Source organism: Aulonocara sp. 'chitande type north' Nkhata Bay, linkage group LG3 (assembly GCF_057382095.1).
Source record: "Aulonocara sp. 'chitande type north' Nkhata Bay isolate Kocher_YH1m ecotype deep benthic linkage group LG3, A_spYH_male_GT1.1, whole genome shotgun sequence".
Classification (NCBI taxonomy): Eukaryota; Metazoa; Chordata; class Actinopteri; order Cichliformes; family Cichlidae; genus Aulonocara; species Aulonocara sp. 'chitande type north' Nkhata Bay.
This window is the reverse complement of record NC_141346.1, coordinates 12,083,011-12,101,216: the sequence shown is the minus strand read 5'-3', so window position 1 is coordinate 12,101,216 and position 18,206 is coordinate 12,083,011. Positions and strand designations below refer to the sequence as shown.

Genomic DNA, 18,206 nt, shown 5'->3' with positions numbered 1-18,206 from the left:
CTAGCGTCTCTTCTGGAAGTCGCGTCACTGTATCGTTTAGTAGGTTGTTCTGTGGGACGAGCATAAAGTGCGTCATAACTAAAGCGGTGAAATCTAAAGTGTTTAACAGGTTCAGATCTTGAATGATCTCCACAAAACAACACAAACATAACCATCTTATCATCAATCATCAGCTACACACTAAAGACCATCGTCGGCCAAAGGACTTTAAAATGAAGTCACTGTATAAAAATGTATACAACACTATGAAGGAGGCAGCATTTAATATTTCATTCTATCGAATGGCTGTTATATTTCGGTAATCAGCACCACATATATGTGTCTGAAGGGGCTCTCTGGTAGCTGATTATAAAATTCGTTAATAATTGTTGATTACCGCAGCCTACTGATTTGGGCAAACACACACAGAGGAAGAGAGTGATCCCGGAATAGATCCGATGTTTCAGATCAACTGGTGAGGGTGATACAGAAGGGTATTAGGACCTGATTTTCTTTTGTTAAAACAGGAAACAAACTTTGTGAAAATTTTCTCCCCAGAATCATTTGCCCCCCTGCTAACTCCCCTTTTATCATGACACAGCTGTGTGCTGTTGCAGTTTATTTTTTTATTATATCTATATATCTATATATCTATAAATAACTCTCTCTCTCTCCCCATATTTATATATATATATATATATATATATATATATATATATATATATATATATATATATATATATATATACGTGTTTTTCTACCGGTGTGCCAGCTGAGCAACTGTGAAGCAAATTAACACGTCACACTGGCAGCATGGGTGTGGTAGTTGGAGTGTGGCTACCAAGCAAAGCCCTGCAATGCATATGGTGTTTTACATTTTCTGACCGACAGTGAGTAGTTCCCTGTATTTAAGGCTCTCTAGTGTTTAGTGATGTTCCACTAAGTGCCCATATGCCCGCATAGATATCTCTGTTACTCTAACTGTGCTATGCTGACTGAGCACACAGAAGGTCTAACACGCTGTCAAACAGCATGACACGCTAACTTAGACGACCGATCGGTGAAAACGAGAATCTGCGGATCTGGAATATGGAAAGTTTAATATGTAAACAAATCTAATCAGTTAAAGTAAAAACCAGTTAACCTGTAACACCGTTACAGAAGGAGCCTTGAATGCACTTCATACTTTTCTCCAGTCTAGTTGCTGCGGTCTGCACCGGTGTTTTTTTTTCAACAAAACTTTTCTCACATTATGATCAATATTCAACAATTCAGCCTGTTAAAGTGCTTATTTTTAAACTCTTATAACGTGTTTCTTGTCGTCATACAGTCCAGCCTACCAAACGTCACTATACCGTGACTTCCTTAACAGACTCATCGGAAGTTTGAAGTTTGAGTGAGAGACTGAGAGACATATTATCACATTCAGTGGTTTTCACCTGTAGCCTATTTAAACCTTTAATCTAATCTCATGAGGTCAAGTTTGAAACTCGGGTTCTGTTATTCACTGAAAATAACAGATTCGATCATTTATAACTATGTAAATGTTGGATCGCCTGTAAAGGCAGCACGGACATGTCTGCTGGAACCGCTTCGCTCTGCTTGACTATGCTGTTTGTCGTGTTTGTCTCTGCAGGTGAGATTTAACTGTTGAACCAAACTGACTTTATTTCATTCGATTTGTTGTCATTTGTGAAGGAAGCACGAGGCTGGGTGGAGTTAACATCTGTAAGAAGTGTAATGTGTGTGTCAGTGTGATGTGTTGTAGTGTCAGGAGTCAGTATACAGCTACAAAGCTTTTTGTTCAGTGTATACAAACAGCTGTAGCTCCATAAAGGCAGCATGCAGAGACTCACAGTGTCTTATAATGAGAGGCTGCTTTCTCTCACACATTATGTTCACTTATTATCTTTTTTTTTTTTTCTTTTTTTTTCTTTTCTAAATGACATCAGAAACAGCAGTATGCGACATTACGTGATGGCAGAGCTTCAGTTCATCCTTTGTCATTTTTTTTTTTTTTTTTAATAAATAGGACAGGGGGAATGAATGAGAGAAAGAGGGGGAGAGAAAGAAAGAAAACCAAAGGGGAGAAGAGACGGTGAGAAGGGGGGGGAAGAGAGAGAAAAAAAAAAAAGAACTCCTGGGTCACCTGTATGGAGAAAAAAAAAAAACAAACAACAAAAACAAACAAACAGAGGAGACAGCAAACAACAAAGAGCAACATAATAATAGAGAAAACAAAGCACCATCACAATAAACTAGCTAGTCATAGATATCAATATTTACTAAATAATAAACGATATTGTGCAGTACGCAAGATAGACAGCGCACAGTGTGCTTTGAGGCAGCAGCCAAGAAAGCTTTAGTCCGCGTCTGTGAATACCCATGTGTGCATACCTGTGTGGATCAGCATGCTTGCATTCCAAAGGTTTCTCCATGTAATGATCTGCTAGAGAGTGTGGGGGGGCCACAGCCCCGTCCTCCAGGGTGTGAAGCGGGTATGGAGGAGATCAAAACTCCAGACATCCAGAGGCCCCCAGAACACAAGAGACCATGGAAGACCAACAGAGGGGCAACTAGAAATATTTAGAATAACAATGAGTTCAAAGCGTGAGGAGGTCTGATGTTCCAACAGTGTTCAGGATGAGAATTATTACCTGCAATGCTCCAGTTTGACCTCATGGTGGCAGTGCCGTCTCACTGTTATAATGGCTACACTCAGACTACAGGAGAGAACAAGAGGCTGTACTAAAACTCTGATGTTTTATCGTGTGTTTATGACATCATGCTGACGTCAGCCTGATAATACCTGTTGATTCAACTAAACAGCCAAGGATTCCAAGGTTCTTAAATGAACCACAAACTACAGGGTAAGAGTGAGCTGCTGAAAGTCAGATCTGTTCTTCAAAGCAGACTTTCAGCTTTATTACAAACTAAGAGTCGGATCAGCACAAATACTGACACAGAGATGGCTGCTGGCACTGCGCTGCTCTGCTGCACTTTGCTGTTTGTCCTTGTCTTCGTCTCTGCAGGTGAGATTGAACTAAACTGAGGTTCTCTCTGAGATAACAAGAAGTACAGGAGGATTATTTTCATCTGGATTCAGTTTGTCTGTGTGTGAAGGAGACACCAGGCTGGGTGGACACTTAACATCTGTAATCCAGCTGTGACAGAGACAAAGAAGTGTAATGTGTGTGTCAGTGTGATGTGTTGTAGTGTCAGGAGTCAGTATGCAGCTACAAAGCTTCTTGTTCAGTGTATACTAGGGTTGCCAACCGTCCCTTAAAATACGGAATCGTCCCGTATTTAGAAACAAAAGTACACGTCCCGTATTGAGCTAATAAGGGACGCACTTTGTCCCGTAATACAGTGAGAATCAAAAGTAGTCTATAACTTTTAATGGAATTAACGCTTTGTTTGAAAACATAATTCCCAGCCCCTCTCCTGCTTTGTGACCAATGAGCTGACAGCACACTTATGACAATTCGAGTATGACAATTCAGATTACCGCTCATCTCATTGGTCGAGGAAAGGTCGCTTGCGGAAAAAATACCGGAAGACAACAGATGACCACAACAAGAAGCATGGCCAACAGGGGAACAAACGCCGACTCTGTGGTGCAAGTCTCGGACGACAGTACACCTAAAGCTGGGCAAACACTGTGCGATTTTTTTCAGTCACGTTATTCAGCTCCTGCTCAAACTGCACGATTGACTCGCAGGGGTTAGAAGTTCGTATGTCACGATGTACTCTCACACTATACCGCCCGATGCTCTGATGCGACCTGAGTGCTCACACTGTGCCTCCATAACATGAAGGTTATAACAGAAAATCTGTCGCTCGCTCTCTCTGTCTTTCACTCACACAGACACACACACCACCACCACCAACTTTGCTAAATTGCTAATGAAAAACATTGATCAGGCAGCTGTGATTGAGCAGCAGTGTAAATCCAACTATTTTCACGGTTGTTGTGGTCGTGATAATTTTGTGAGGCCACATCGAAAAGGCTCGGATGAGCTTTCCAAAGTTCTACAAGTTGTGCCTCCATCGCTTGTGTCCAGATCACACGCTGCACAGCCGTGCTGCGCCGTCTTTTTCACCAACGTTTACGTTTGCGCGTGAGCAGTGTGAGCGCCTGTGGTGACACCCTCACGAGCGATTGATGATCGGGAGCTGGTCGTGAGGTGTTAATCACTTCTCGTTACCCCACGTATACTACACGACGCACGATGAAGGCCAAAATCGGTCCGATCACTCAAAAATCGGCTCAAAATGGGCCAAAAACCGCACAGTGTAAGCCCAGCGTTAGAGCAGCAATGTTTGTTCCCCCTCAGAGAAAGGGAAGAATGGGAAAAGGAAAACACCTGGCTGGAAAAAGTTAATATGGGCATGTGCAGTGAATATCAGCGCTATGTGGCCAGAAGTGTGATAATATAATTTATTTTGTGTAATAAACAACTGCAAGGATAGATGATTACAACAAATTGATGACTAATACATAAAAGTAATACATAGATGAATAATGATGATGAGTTATGATGCGTAATCATGGGAGCAAGTGGGTTTACAAACAGGAGCAGCTGATTAGCATTAGAAAAGCTGAAATAATACCTCAACTGAAGCCAATTGTACTAAATGCACTAAATGTGCACTGTTACAAGAATGTTTTTCTTTCTATTGTTTTCTATTATTTTAAGTTAAGCAGGACAGAGTTCTTTTAAAGAAAGATTTACTTATATTCTCAAAAGTTAAGCATGACAGGCTTCTGTTTAAGAAGGAGACCTGTTTTACTGTGTTAATGTTGTCATTTTGAGCTAAAAATAAATGGCTAAATGATCACTTGTTTCACATGTGTTCATATCACAAAGAATAGAATATGCATCTACTTAAATCAACTTCAAGTCAAATGGTTAAAAAAATAATTTCACACACAAAAAAAGAGCTAGAAAATTCACCACACTGGGAAGGGTGAAGACAACTGGGTCGCCCGGCCCTGGCCATGAGGTGTCCCTTATTTATTTTTCAGGGAGTTGGCAACCCTAGTGTATACAAACAGCTGTAGCTCCATAAAGGCAGCATGCAGAGACTCACAGTGTCTTATAATGAGAGGCTGCTTTCTCTCACACATTATGTTCACTTATTATCAGCACATGTTGTTGTTCTGTGGAAGCTAACATCTTGTAGTTTCTGACACTTTGCATGTTTAGCATGAGGCTAAAATCCCCCCTCAGTGGGTCACTGGTGACCTGCTGGATGTTCAGAGGTTCATTAAATCCAACATGACTAAAAACTCAAATGTCAAAGGAAATAAACAAAATATTTAAAGTCAATCATTCTGATCATAATTGTACTTTGACCTTTAACCTCTCTGCTCTGTGTTGTTTCCTCTTTCAGACGTGAAAATCATCACAGCTGAGTCTGGACAGGACGTCACTCTGACATGTCGAGCTCCAAACAACAACATCATAGTTGTAAAGTGGAGCAGAGCTGACCTGGAAGATGAATATGTATTTTTGTACCAGGATCATCCTGATCCAGCCAACCAGCATCCATCTTTTAAGAACAGGGTGGAACTGCAGGACAGACAGATGAAGGATGGAGACGTGTCTTTGATTCTGAAGAATGTGACAATTAATGATGCTGGAACATACGTGTGTAGTGTCTTCATGGGAGAAGCACAGAAATGGAAGGCCAGCTTCCTCCAGCTGATTTTTGATCCGCCAGGTGAGTGAGTAGAGTTGAGTGTGTGTGTGATCAGAGGTGAAGCTGCTTCCTGGTTGTTGATGTGTGTTTGTTGTATGGATGAGCTGGTGGATGTCAGAGGTAGACAGATGTTTCTCCAGCTGTTGTCTTTGTGGCTGGTAGTCTAGAGTTGTAGAGCAGCATTGTTTGGTTAGAGCAGAAACAAAGACATTTATGAATCCGTCTCTTCTTCTCTTGCTCTCTAACTCGTCTGTAAACATGTGTGGGGAAACTCAATGTTAAAGCCTACAGCTGGAGGGGGAGGGGAGGGGTGAAGCTGGTGGTTGTGAGTCTGTGAAAGTGAATCCTGCCGGTGCCATAGCTGGTGAAAACGTACTTAGTGCAGACACAAAACGTCCATCAGCTTCAAAGTGTGTCAGAAAAATGTCCACATGATGACTGATGGATGAGAGAGGTCCCATTTTTGTTGTTGTGAACAAATCATTGAACAACACAAACACTTAGAGCTGCTTTCAGTGCTGCCTGTTTTGTTACTGCACACATTTCTGATGGTCCTACAGTCCAATGTAGCAAACGTCTCCCTGAAGCCTCTTCTTAGAGACCAAAGGTTGGATCAGAGCGAGCAGCTGAAAGGACACATCTATGAATGCAGTTAGAGACTTTCTCACAACCCCACACTTCATCTGGTCACATTTACACTCAGGTTTAGACTCAGGCTGTCTGTTAGTCAGTGAAACTAGAAACAGAGTCACCCATTTATAACAATCTGAGCATTAAATCATCAATCTGAAGAGCATTGAAATTCCTGCTCAACTGTTCGTCTTTGCAGGTGAGATTGAACTAGAGTTTCTCTCTCAGATAACAAGAAGCACAGGAGGATTATTTTCATCTGGATTCAGTTTGTTTCATCTGGATGTTAAGTGTCCACCCAGTCTCATGGGTGGACACTTAACATCTGTAATCCAGCTGTGACAGAGACAAAGACGTTTAATTTGTGTGTCAGTGTGATGTGTTGTAGTTTCAGCAGTCATCATACATGTCACGGTCCTGGGTCGTGTGACCGTTTTGAGTTTCCTTGCATTTTTGATATTCATTGTTTATGTTTTAGTTCTTTTAGTCTTCCTTAGCTTTCCGTAATAATTCTTGTGTTAAGCCTTCCTTACTGCGCATTGTGTCTTACCTTTTAAGTTTTATGTCTGTGTGGTTCATGTTGTCAAGCTCGTGTTGTCATGTCTGTCTCATCATGTTTCCTGTTTTATTTTGAGAGGTGTTTTTTGTTCATTGTATTTAGTTTCACCTCCCCTGTCCACTCATTAGGTTCATGTGTGTCAGCTGTGTCCTCGTGTGTCTCCACCTCCCCATATCACCTCATATGTGTATTTAAGTCCCCCGTTTCCCTTGTTCATTGTCAGGTCATCTGTCCTACCTACCCCACTTCACATCATAGCTTTCATAGTTTTTATCTTTTTGAATCATAGCGAGAGTCATAAGTAAGGTGTCGGTCATAGTTTCTCAGTTTAAGTCTAGGGTTTCCCTCATCTTGCTGTGTTTTAAGTTTGTGAGTTTTCAGCTCCAAAATAAAGGCTTGCTTTTGTTCAAGTTTAATTGTGGCTTCTCGTCGGTGTCTGCTCCTGGGTCCTCAACACACTCTCCACACGGTCTGCAGACCGCGACAATACAGCCAGAGGTGGGTCGAGTATCCAAAAATTGTACTAAAGTAAGAGTATCATTACTTTAAAATATTATTACTCAAGTAAAAGTGAAAAGTAGTCGTCAAAAAAGTTACTCGAGTAAGAGTAAAAAAGTACTTGGTGAAAAGGCTACTCAAGTACTGAGTAAGTAGCGAGTAACTGTTTGAAATGTCCGATTTATGTTATAAATAAATGCTATCAGACAAACAAAAATAAATAAATATCAGAATCAGAATCAGAATACTTTATTAATCCCTGGGGGAAATTATTTTTTGTTACAGTGCTCCATTTTAAACCAACATTAAGACAAGACAGACAATACACTAACTAAGAATAGTACAATATATACATATATATACATACATACATACATAAGTCACTTATAAATAAATATTTGGAAAAGAAACATGTGTAGTTGTAGCAGTAAACAGTGTGTTAAGTGGATGCGTTGTACAGGGAGATGGCCACAGGCAGGAATGATTTCCTGTGTCGTTCAGTGGTGCTTTTCGGTAATCTCAGTCTCTCACTGAACGAGCTCCTGTGACTGACCAGCATGTCATGGAGTGGGTGGGAGGTGTTATCCAACATTGTCTTTATCTTGGACAGCATCCGCCTCTCCGACACCACCTTGAGGGAGTCCAGCTCCATCCCCACAACATTGCTGGCCTTACGGATTAGTTTATTAAGTCTGTTGGCATCTGCGACCCTCAGCCTGCTCCCCCAGCATGCAACAGCATAGAGGATCGCACTGGCCACAACAGACTCATAGAAAATCCTCAGCATTTTCTGGCAGATGTTGAAGGACCTCAGTCGCCTCAAAAAATAGAGACGACTCTGGCCCTTCCTGTAAAGTGCTGTGGTGTTTTTAGCCCAGTGCAGTTTATTGTCAATGTGTACTCCAAGGTATTTATAGTCCTCCACAATGTCAACACTGACCCCCTGGATTGAAACAGGGGTCAAGTGTTTCCTGGTCTTCCTGAAGTCCACGATCAGTTCCTTGGTCTTTGCCACGTTGAGCTGCAGATGATTCTGCTCACACCACGTGACAAAGGAGTCGACCACAGCCCGGTACTCTGTCTCATCATCCCTGCTGATGCATCCAACCACCGCAGAGTCATCAGAAAACTTCTGAAGATGGCATGTCTCTGTGCAGTGGCTGAAGTCTGTGGTGTAGAGGGTGAAGAGGAAGGGGGAGAGGACAGTCCCCTGTGGTGCCCCTGTGTTGCTGATCACCTTGTCAGACACACACTGTGGGAGACGTACATATTGTGGTCTTCCTGTCAGGTAATCAACAATCCAGGACACCAGAGAAGCATCCACCTGCATCGCTGCTAACTTATCACCCAGGAGGGTCGGCCTGATGGTGTTGAAAGCACTGGAAAAGTCAAAAAACATGACCCTCACAGTGCTCGCCGGCTGGTCCAGATGGGTGTAGACACGATTGAGCAGGTAGATGATGGCGTCCTCTGTTCCGAGACGAGGCTGATAAGCGAACTGAAGGGGATCCAGGTGTGGTCTTACTATGGGTCGCAGCTGGTCCAGGATGAGCCTTTCCAGGGTCTTCATGATGTGGGAGGTCAGTGCCACGGGCCTGTAATCCTGGGGGCCACTGGGACGTGGCGTCTTTGGTACAGGGACGAGGCATGATGTCTTCCACATCACCGGGACCCTCTGCAGACTCAGACTCAGACTCCACACAGCTGGGGGGCACAGGTCTTGAGGACAAGGGGACTCACTCCGTCTGGTCCAGCAGACTTGCCTGAGTGAAGTCTCCTCATTTGCATCTCAACCTGGTATTGAGTGAAGGTGATGGGTGGGGGAGGGGTGTCAGGAATCTCACAGGAGGCAACATGTGAAGAGAGAGGCTGGCACAGTGGTGTGGCTCTGGATTCCAGGCTGACTACAGGTGAGGCTGTGGGGGTGGGAGCAGACACTGTGGTGTCGAATCTATTGAAAAACAGATTCAACTCATTGGCTCTATTCTCACCTCCCTCAGTTCCCCTGCTGTTGGTTGGCCTGAATCCAGTGATGGTCTTCATGCCCCTCCACACCTCTCTCATGCTGTTCTGCTGGAGTTTCCACTCCAGCTTCCTCCTGTAATTGTCCTTAGCCTCTGCACTGCAGAGGAACTGGAGAGGTACCTTTCATGTCCATTCACTGGAGGTGTGGATCTATTGCATGGCTTTCCTCAGATCAAGAAGCTGTCTTTCATAAATATATAAATTTTAGTATTTTCAAAAGGAATATATGTAAAAAGATCCACAAAATAAGGCACAACAATTCTAATTTCAAGATTTCAGTTTTTCACAACATAAAGCTTTTTCAAGCAAAACCCACAGTAAATATATTCGCATTTACAGCAGCCTCAGAGAAAACATTAGAATGAGGCAACTTCAACATAACAGACAACAGCTGATGCGCCAGAATGTCATACTAGGGGTGGTTCTTTGAAATACAAGGAGGGATTAAGTAAATCAGAAACAAATGACACAGAGATGTAACAGGTATAATCAGGAAAAGTTTATTCCCAAGGCGGACAGCAGGAATTAAAAAAAACAAACCACACACACAACACAACTGTGCTAAAATTCCACAGGAATAGACATTCTAACAAAACTATAAAATGTTCTTTGTATACTAAAATACCCTGAAGTATAGACAGTGGATTAACACAATGTAATATGTAAAAATGTAAAAACTACACTCACAAATAAGCACTGAAATCAGAGTAAAACTAATTATAAAAGACAAATACAAATTTCCACTATGTGGATGTACATATGTGTATGGCTCACTTTACCATAAATTGTTTCTTCAGTCAGTGAAATGGTGGTTCAGCTTCAGCAGCAGTTTGCTCTCAAGGTTCTTGCTGTGAAGCTGTGACCGTTTAGCAGTGAACAGGAGTCCTGCATGACTAAAAAGTCTCTCACAGGCTGCAGATGCAGGAAGAGCTGTATTGACTTTGATCGACAGCTTCTTGATCTGAGGAAAGCCATGCAATAGATCCACACCTCCAGTGAATGGACATGAAAGGTACCTCTCCAGTTCCTCTGCAGTGCAGCGTGTGATCTGGACACAAGAGATGGAGGCACAACTTGTAGGATGAGGAAAGTTCATCCGAGTACGTAAGCGTAGAGCTGCCACCCAGGCAAAAGAAAAATAGAGCTATATCACGTTAGAGCGTGAAATGTTTGTTCTAACAATATACTTTTAATGTTTGTACAATATTATATCACGTTCATACAATATAATATTTATATTGTGCGAACGTGATATTATATTGTACTAACATTAAAAGTATATTGTTAGAACAATAAACCTTTCATGTTATAACGTGATATAGCTCTGTTTTTCTTTTGCCTGGGTGGCAGCTCTACGCTTCCGTATCCGAGGCTTTTCAATGTGGCCTCACAAAATTATCACGACTACAACAACCATGAAAACAGTTGGATGGACATTGCTGCTCAATCACAGCTGCCTGGTCAATGTTTTTCATTAGTAATTTAGCAAAGTTGATGGTGTGTGTGTCTGTGTAAGTAAAAGACAGAGAGGGAGAGCGAGAGACAGATTTTGTATGATAAGCTTCATGTTATGGACGCACAGTTTGAGCACTCAGGTCGCATCAGAGCATCAGACCGTATAAGTGTGAGACCCTGCATCATGACCTATGAACTTCTAACCTCTGCGATTTAATTGTACAGTTTGAGCAGGAGCGGAATAACACGACTGAAAAAAAACAATGTTTGCCCAGCTTAATGCAGACTGTTTAAACTAAACAAGCTGCTGTTTCACATAATAAACCCTGTCAAACGCAGTATTGCCTTCTGTTTTAACAGTTGAAGCAGTAGAGACGAGCTGTTTGCATGTGCGTTGAACTCCAGCGTCATTAAACTAATTTTTTTTTTAAAAAAGTAACGAGTCGAATTTTGCAAATGTAGCGGAGTAAAAGTACCATTTCTTCTTCATAAATGTACTCAAGTAAAAGTAAAAAGTATCGTGCAAAAAAGGTACTTAAAAAGTACATTTTTTAAAAAAAAACTTAAGTAAATGTAACGGAGTAAATGTAGCTCGTTACTACCCACCTCTGAATACAGCAACAAAGCTTTTTGTTCAGTGTACACAAACAGCTGTAGCTACAGAAAAGGCAGGATGCACTGTAACAGTCACAATAGTGTGGTGTCTCTTTAAGACAACCCAAGTCGAGGGTTAATGTTGTCATCCGTATGCGCCACTGACTATCTCTGTGATTGTGTGGACATGTGCTTGTACGCTAGTGCATGAGGAGGGACGGATTTTATGTTTTACCTCTCCAGACACCTTTGTTTGCAACGTTATGGGTTGTACGAACACTCTGCGCTATGTTTGTTAAGCTGCAGCCGTTCAACCGGGCTTATATGGTTGATGAAGAGAAGGTATATTAAAGAACACGCTGTGGACTTCCCAATGCCAGTGTGAGTGTGTATTCTTTTGGCTACCCTGCTAAGTGTTTTGCCACCTCCTCTCAACCACTAAACGCAACCCGATGTTACAGCACCCTGTGCCCAAGAACAGCAAACCCTCATCCCTGAACAATTACCGGCCAGTTGCACTGGCTTTGGTAGTAATGAAGGTGTTCGAGAGGCTGCTGAAGAACATCATCTCCTCCTACATCCCAGACACCACAAATCCGCTCCAGTTCACCTGCCGACCCAACAGATCCATCGAGGACACCATCGCCCACGTCCTGCACACCAACCTCAGCCACGTGGACAAGAAACAGGGTAACTATGTGAGAATGCTGTTTGTTGATTACAGTTCAGCATTTAACACAATAGTGCCCAGCAGACTGTTCACAAAGCTGAGGGATCTAGGACTCAACAGCCGTCTGTGTGCATGGGTGATGGACTTCCTCACTGGCAGAACTCAGGTGGTGAGGGTGGGTAGATACCTCTCTAACAGCACCCACATAGCAACCAGGTCTGGCCCAGATCTGGTATCAAGCCGGCACTGCTGGCTGACTTCTGGCATGATATGATGTATGTCATCCAGATATCCAGGCCTGGCATAGATGGCACTGTCTATGTGATGGCCTGCCACATCTGGCCCAATTATGGTTTGGTTTATGTGGCCCAGGCTCATAGAACACTGTCTTGGCCGGGATCCGGCATCAAGCTGGTACTTCTGACTGACTGGTGTCATGGCAGAGTTTATGTCAACCGGATGCAGGCCAGGTCTGGTAATGAGGCGCTATTTATGTTCCTATTGTCCTACTTTAGTTAGAAGAACCAAATGCCATGTTGTCTGTGAAGGTTCTCAGTCATCCAGGTCATCGTAGTCAAAGGAAGCTTGCAAAGAAAAGCGTCTGGACTTCTTTAAGTTACTTGAAGACGTTTCACCTCTCATCCGAGAAGCTTCTTCAGTTCTAAGGTCAAATGGTGGAGAGTCCCAGATATAAACCTAGTGGGAGTAACCCCCCACAGAGGGACAAAAGGACTCCCTGTTGATCCTCTAATTGCCTGAGCCAAGGTGTGAAACTGGGTGTGGGTCCCAATCAACCAGAGTTTCGGGTGAGTTTCGGGTGACGCTTTTCTTTGCAAGCTTCCTTTGGCCAAATGCCATGTTGCAATAATATACTGCTATGGTAGCCAAAGTTTCAAATGCAGGTTTGACAGGTTTGTGAATGTAAACTTTGTCCAAAACCTAGTGAAAGTTTACTCATCCTTGCCAGTGGGTGGCTGTAGCTCAGGCGGCAGAGCAGGTCATCTGTTGATTGGAACGTTAGTTGTTCGATCCCTGGCTTCTCCAGTCTGCATGTTGTGAGTATGAATGTAGTTAGGAAGCACCCAGTTAAGAGAAAGTGTGTGGTTGGGTGAATGTGGCATGTTGTATAGAGCACTTTGAGTAATCTGGGAGAGTTGAAAAATATTATATAAGAATCAGTCCATTCACTGTCTGAACAGAGTTTTGTCATGTTACTTTTGCACTGTAATGCACATGTTGTTACATGGCTTAATTAAGGTACACATTAGACTGACATCTGGGGCCAAAGCTGAAACTGTTCTGGGCCAGCACAGAGCCAGCAGTGTGTCTGCAACTGGCCCGTGGCTGCACACAACTTACACATGGCCCACATACCGCAAAGAATGACGGCCCTTTGGTGGCCCAGACCAGGTTTGTCAGAGGTAATTCACATGTGAGCCAGCAAAGGACCACCAGTGTGTCTGCAACTGGCCTTGTGCTGGCCTATGTGTGGGCAACCTTTGGCAAACTAGATCTGAGCCACCAAAGGGGTGTCATTCTTTGCGGTATGTGGGCCATGTGTAAGCACATTGTGTGGGCCAGATCCGGACCATACCAATTTTGCTATGTGGGCATCACCATCAACACAGGAGCATCACAGCGATGTGTCCTCTCGCCACTGCTGTACTCCCGCTACACTTCAGACTGTGTGGCCGCCCACGGCTCCAACACCATTGCGGATTTTGCTGATGACACAGTGGCGCCATCTCCAACAGCGATGAGGCGGCCTACATGGATGAAGTGAAAAGTCTGGCATCATGGTGCCAGGACAACCATCTCCAGCTGAACATTGGCAAGATCAAGGAGTCAGCACAGAGACTACATGCCCATTATCATCAATGGAGATCCAGTGGAGAGGGTGCAGTCCTTTTCAGTATCTCGGTGTCCACATCTCCTCAGACCTGACATGGTCTGCCCACACCCAGGTCCAGACCAAAAATCAGAATCAGAATCAGAATCAGAATACTTTATTGATCCCTGGGGGAAATTATTTTTTGTTACAGTGCTCCATTTTAAACCAACATTAAGACAAGACAGACAATACGCTAACTAAGAATAGTACAATATATACATATATATACATACATACATACATAAGTCACTTATAAATAAATAGTTGGAGAAGAAACATGTGTAGTTGTAGTTGCAAACAGTGTGTTAAGTGGATGCGTTGTACAGGGAGATGGCCACAGGCAGGAAAGATTTCCTGTGTGGTTCAGTGGTACTTTTCGGTAATCTCAGTCTCTCACTGAACGAGCTCCTGTGACTGACCAGCATGTCATGGAGTGGGTGGGAGGTGTTATCCAACATTGTCTTTATCTTGGACAGCATCCGCCTCTCCGACAAAAAGGCTTGGGAGCTTGAGGCTCCTCTTGAGTCCGGGCCCTAAACTATGACATCTTATTTAATTCACTTAATGTACAGAATTCACCTGCTTGCGGCATACAATTCTACTACTGCACATTCACATAATGTTCAGTTCAGTTCAGTTCTTTTTTTATTTCAAACATATACATTAACCAACGTTTCATAAAATCATTCCATACAGTTGTTTGAAAAGGAGTAGGCAGAAGGATATACTTATTTAGCCCCCTCAGGTTTACATCCTCATCATCTAAATTTGAACAACAAAAATTTATACAATGCCTTCAACTTAGAACATAACATCTCAAAAAAATATTTTCACATGTTCAACTAAAACTTTATTTAGATTTGCTAATTGTATAATATATAATGCATCTAAAGGACAAAGGTCACTCTTTCAAGGATGCCAATGTTCACATTTTGGACAGAGAGGACAGGTGGTTTAAAAGAGGAGTGAAAGAAGCCATTTATGTCCGCTGTGAGCGACCATCTTTGGCGGGGGTTTACGACACCAACTGTCTGCCATCTATAATCCAGTTTTGAGATCCCTCCCCAGATGCCTTAACGCCCACTCACATCCTGGGCCATCTGACCTCAAGAATTCGCATGATAGGGTGGGGCCAGGTTTCACAATGAGCTCACCCGAAACCCTGGCTGATTGTGACCCATTTTCACACCTTGGCTCGTGTGATTAGGTAGAGGATCATCAGGGGTCCATTGCCCTTTTGGGGGACACTCCCAACTGGGTTTAAATCTGGGACTCTCCACCATTTGACCCTAGAACTGAAGATGCTTCTCGAATGAGTTGAAACATCTTCAAGGAAACTTAAAGAAGTTGAGACGCCTTTCGTTCCAAGCTCCTTAGACTACAGGATCTAAACAAAACTGTAGTTACAATCTTAAAGAAAATACAAAAAAGAAAATACATCAATAAAAAGTGCAAAAAAAATTACAAGTTAACTTCCAACTGTGTACAGCTGGACAGCTTCTTTATTCACACTTTTTTTTCTTCTTTAACCTAATCTACCAGACAAGGAAATTGATTCTGTGTCTCTTCACTCATCACTTACCTGACAGCTGACACTTCACACCTGTTTCTCACCTGCAGGTCTACCTACTGGACGACTCATCTGGGTTTCTGCTGCTGCTGTTGCTGCTGTTGCTGCTGTTGCTGTTGCTGTTGCTGCTGTTGCTTTTGTTTTATTTTGTTTCTACAAAATAAAACATTCAAAATGCGATTCTACAACTGTTAAGGATCCAGAGGCTGGACAGCCTCTTTCCACAACACCGCCAAACAGTGACTTAGATGTTTTGAAGATGAATTAGAACTTTCCTGAACATCCATCCTTCAGACGACTGTAGATGTCGAACATCTCTGATGATCATCATGTTCAGACTCAGACCAACAGTGTGTGTCTGTGCTGTCTGTCAGTGACTCTGAACTACAGTTTATTCAGCTGCAGGCTGTTCATGAGATTTACTGACACAAAGTCAAACCGTGTTAGATCTCAGAGTCAGTGAGTGTTTATGTGTTGGAGCTTCAGGTTCAGCTGTTTGTAAGAACTTACTTGGCCTTGTGACTTTTGAACCTCAAAAACTGATCCTTATGCCGAGATGAGCTTTTTTTAATAGACAATGGCCAAAATGAAAATAAAAACAGGATCCACTGATCATTTGCTGTTGAATGACATCTGTAGAAATTGTATTGCATTGTATTTAACTTAATTTAAGTGACATACAATTCAATTCAATTCAATTCAATTCAATTTTATTTATATAGCGCCAAATCACAACAAAAGTCGCCTCAAGGCGCTTCATAGATACAGAGAAAAACCCAACAATCATATGACCCCCTGTGAGCAAGCACTTTGGCGACAGTGGGAAGGAAAAACTCCCTTTTAACAGGAAGAAACCTCCGGCAGAACCAGGCTCAGGGAGGGGCGGCCATCTGCTGCGACCGGTTGGGGTGAGAGAAGGAAGACAGGATAAAGACATGCTGTGGAAGAGAGACAGAGGTTAATAACAGATATGATTCAATGCAGAGAGGTCTATTAATACATAGTGAGTGAGAAAGGTGACTGGAAAGGAAAAACTCAATGCATCATGGGAATCCCCCGGCAGCCTACATCTATTGCAGCATAACAAAGGGAGGATTCAGGGTCACCTGGTCCAGCCCTAACTATATGCTTTGGAAAAAAGGAAAGTTTTAAGCCTAATCTTAAAAGTAGAGATAGTGTCTGTCTCCCGAATCCAAACTGGAAGCTGGTTCCACAGAAGAGGGGCCTGAAAACTGAAGGCTCTCCCTCCCATTCTACTTTTAAATACTCTAGGAACAACAAGTAGGCCTGCAGAGCGAGAGCGGAGCACTCTAATAGGGTGATATGGTACTACAAGGTCATTAAGATAAGATGGGGCCTGATTATTTAAGACCTTGTATGTGAGGAGCAGGATTTTGAATTCAATTCTGGATTTAACAGGAAGCCAATGAAACATACATGTAAGTTAACTTTAATTTCAGCAGAGCTCTTTTGTGTTGGTGTAAATATAAACTTAATGTTATCTTTTTGCCTCTTTCCCACATAGCAAAATTGGTATGGTCCGGATCTGGCCCACACAATGTGCTTACACAAGATCCGTGCCATACCAATTATGCTATGTGGGTCATCTTGTTCTTTTTTCCTGAGGTAGTTCTGGCATAGCTTGGACTTATGTTTTGAGTCACGATCTTGCTTTAGGATGAACCCCTGACCAGCTCTGCACATACCAGAGACTGATGATGCTGCAGAATGCTGTAGTAGCCATTTTGGTTCAGGGTGCCTCTCACTCTGTACAAGTCACCGATGCTGGAGCCAGCAAAACAGCTCCAGACCATCACACTTCCTCCTCCATGTTTGACAGTTGATGCCACACACTGTGGAACCATCCTTTACCTACTTGAAGGCGTACAAAGATCCTGCGTGATGAACTGAAGATTTTCAATTTTGATTCATCAGTTCATTTTCCAGGCTTCAGCAGTCCACTGGCAGTGTTTCATGGCCCAGTCAAGCCTCTTTGTCTTATTCTGATGTCTTAGCAATGGCTTTCTTGCTGCAACTCGTCCTCTCAAACCTACAGCTCAAAGTCTTCCCTTTCATGCAGACAGAGGGGGTAAGTTATCTAGAAAAGTTGGAACACGTATAGGAATTAGTAGCACCAGCTTTCAAGGCTTGATCAGCCTCCATTGCTCCATAGCAGCTTTAAATTGCTAACATATTTTGTGTCCTTTATAAAAAACCTTTTTGTATAATTCTGAAATGTACATTATTTTTTAGTTTTGGGTAACCTTACCTTTTTTTGAACCTCTGGCAGTTTACCACTTAGTTTTGTACCATTTCAAACTATTCATTGGAGTTATTACATGACTTAAATTACAATAAATAACTGGAAAGAATGGGGTGTTCTAAAACTTTTGACCAGTAGTGTATCTGATCTGTAGATATTTCTCTCTCTATGATCCTTAACTGTGACGCTTCTTTTATTCAACTCATGATGCAAGGAATGAATAATGTAAAGCTCTTTATCTACACCCTGTCTTATCTTCAACTTCATGTTGTTAATAAATATTTACAAATAGTTAATACTGGATTGTGTTACTGCAATTATCCTCAGTCAAAAGGTACAGCTAGCATCCAGAGATTTATGTGCAAG

At 42.6% G+C, this 18,206-nt stretch overlaps 1 protein-coding gene across 1 annotated transcript; it reads left to right on the top strand.

Annotated features, from left to right (window-relative positions):
• The first annotated feature begins 1,364 nt into the window (after positions 1-1,364).
• On the top strand, positions 1,365-18,130 carry LOC147333985 (programmed cell death 1 ligand 1-like). The gene is made up of 3 exons (XM_086286743.1): positions 1,365-1,615; positions 5,377-5,706; positions 15,628-18,130. The coding sequence occupies exons 1-3, from the start codon at positions 1,555-1,557 to the stop codon at positions 15,843-15,845; spliced, it is 609 nt and encodes a 202-aa protein (XP_086142869.1). The 5' UTR covers positions 1,365-1,554; the 3' UTR covers positions 15,846-18,130.
• Positions 18,131-18,206: the final 76 nt, after the last annotated feature.

What these genes read in the sequence shown, in the direction of transcription:
- LOC147333985 (XM_086286743.1), top strand. Translation starts at nt 1,555, where the DNA reads ATGTCTGCTGGAACCGCTTCGCTCTGCTTGACTATGCTGTTTGTCGTG. An exon ending in TGTCGTGTTTGTCTCTGCAG is followed by an intron (nt 1,616 to 5,376) that starts GTGAGATTTAAC and finishes TTCCTCTTTCAG; the next exon opens with ACGTGAAAATCATCACAGCT. An exon ending in GCTGATTTTTGATCCGCCAG is followed by an intron (nt 5,707 to 15,627) that starts GTGAGTGAGTAG and finishes TCTCACCTGCAG; the next exon opens with GTCTACCTACTGGACGACTC.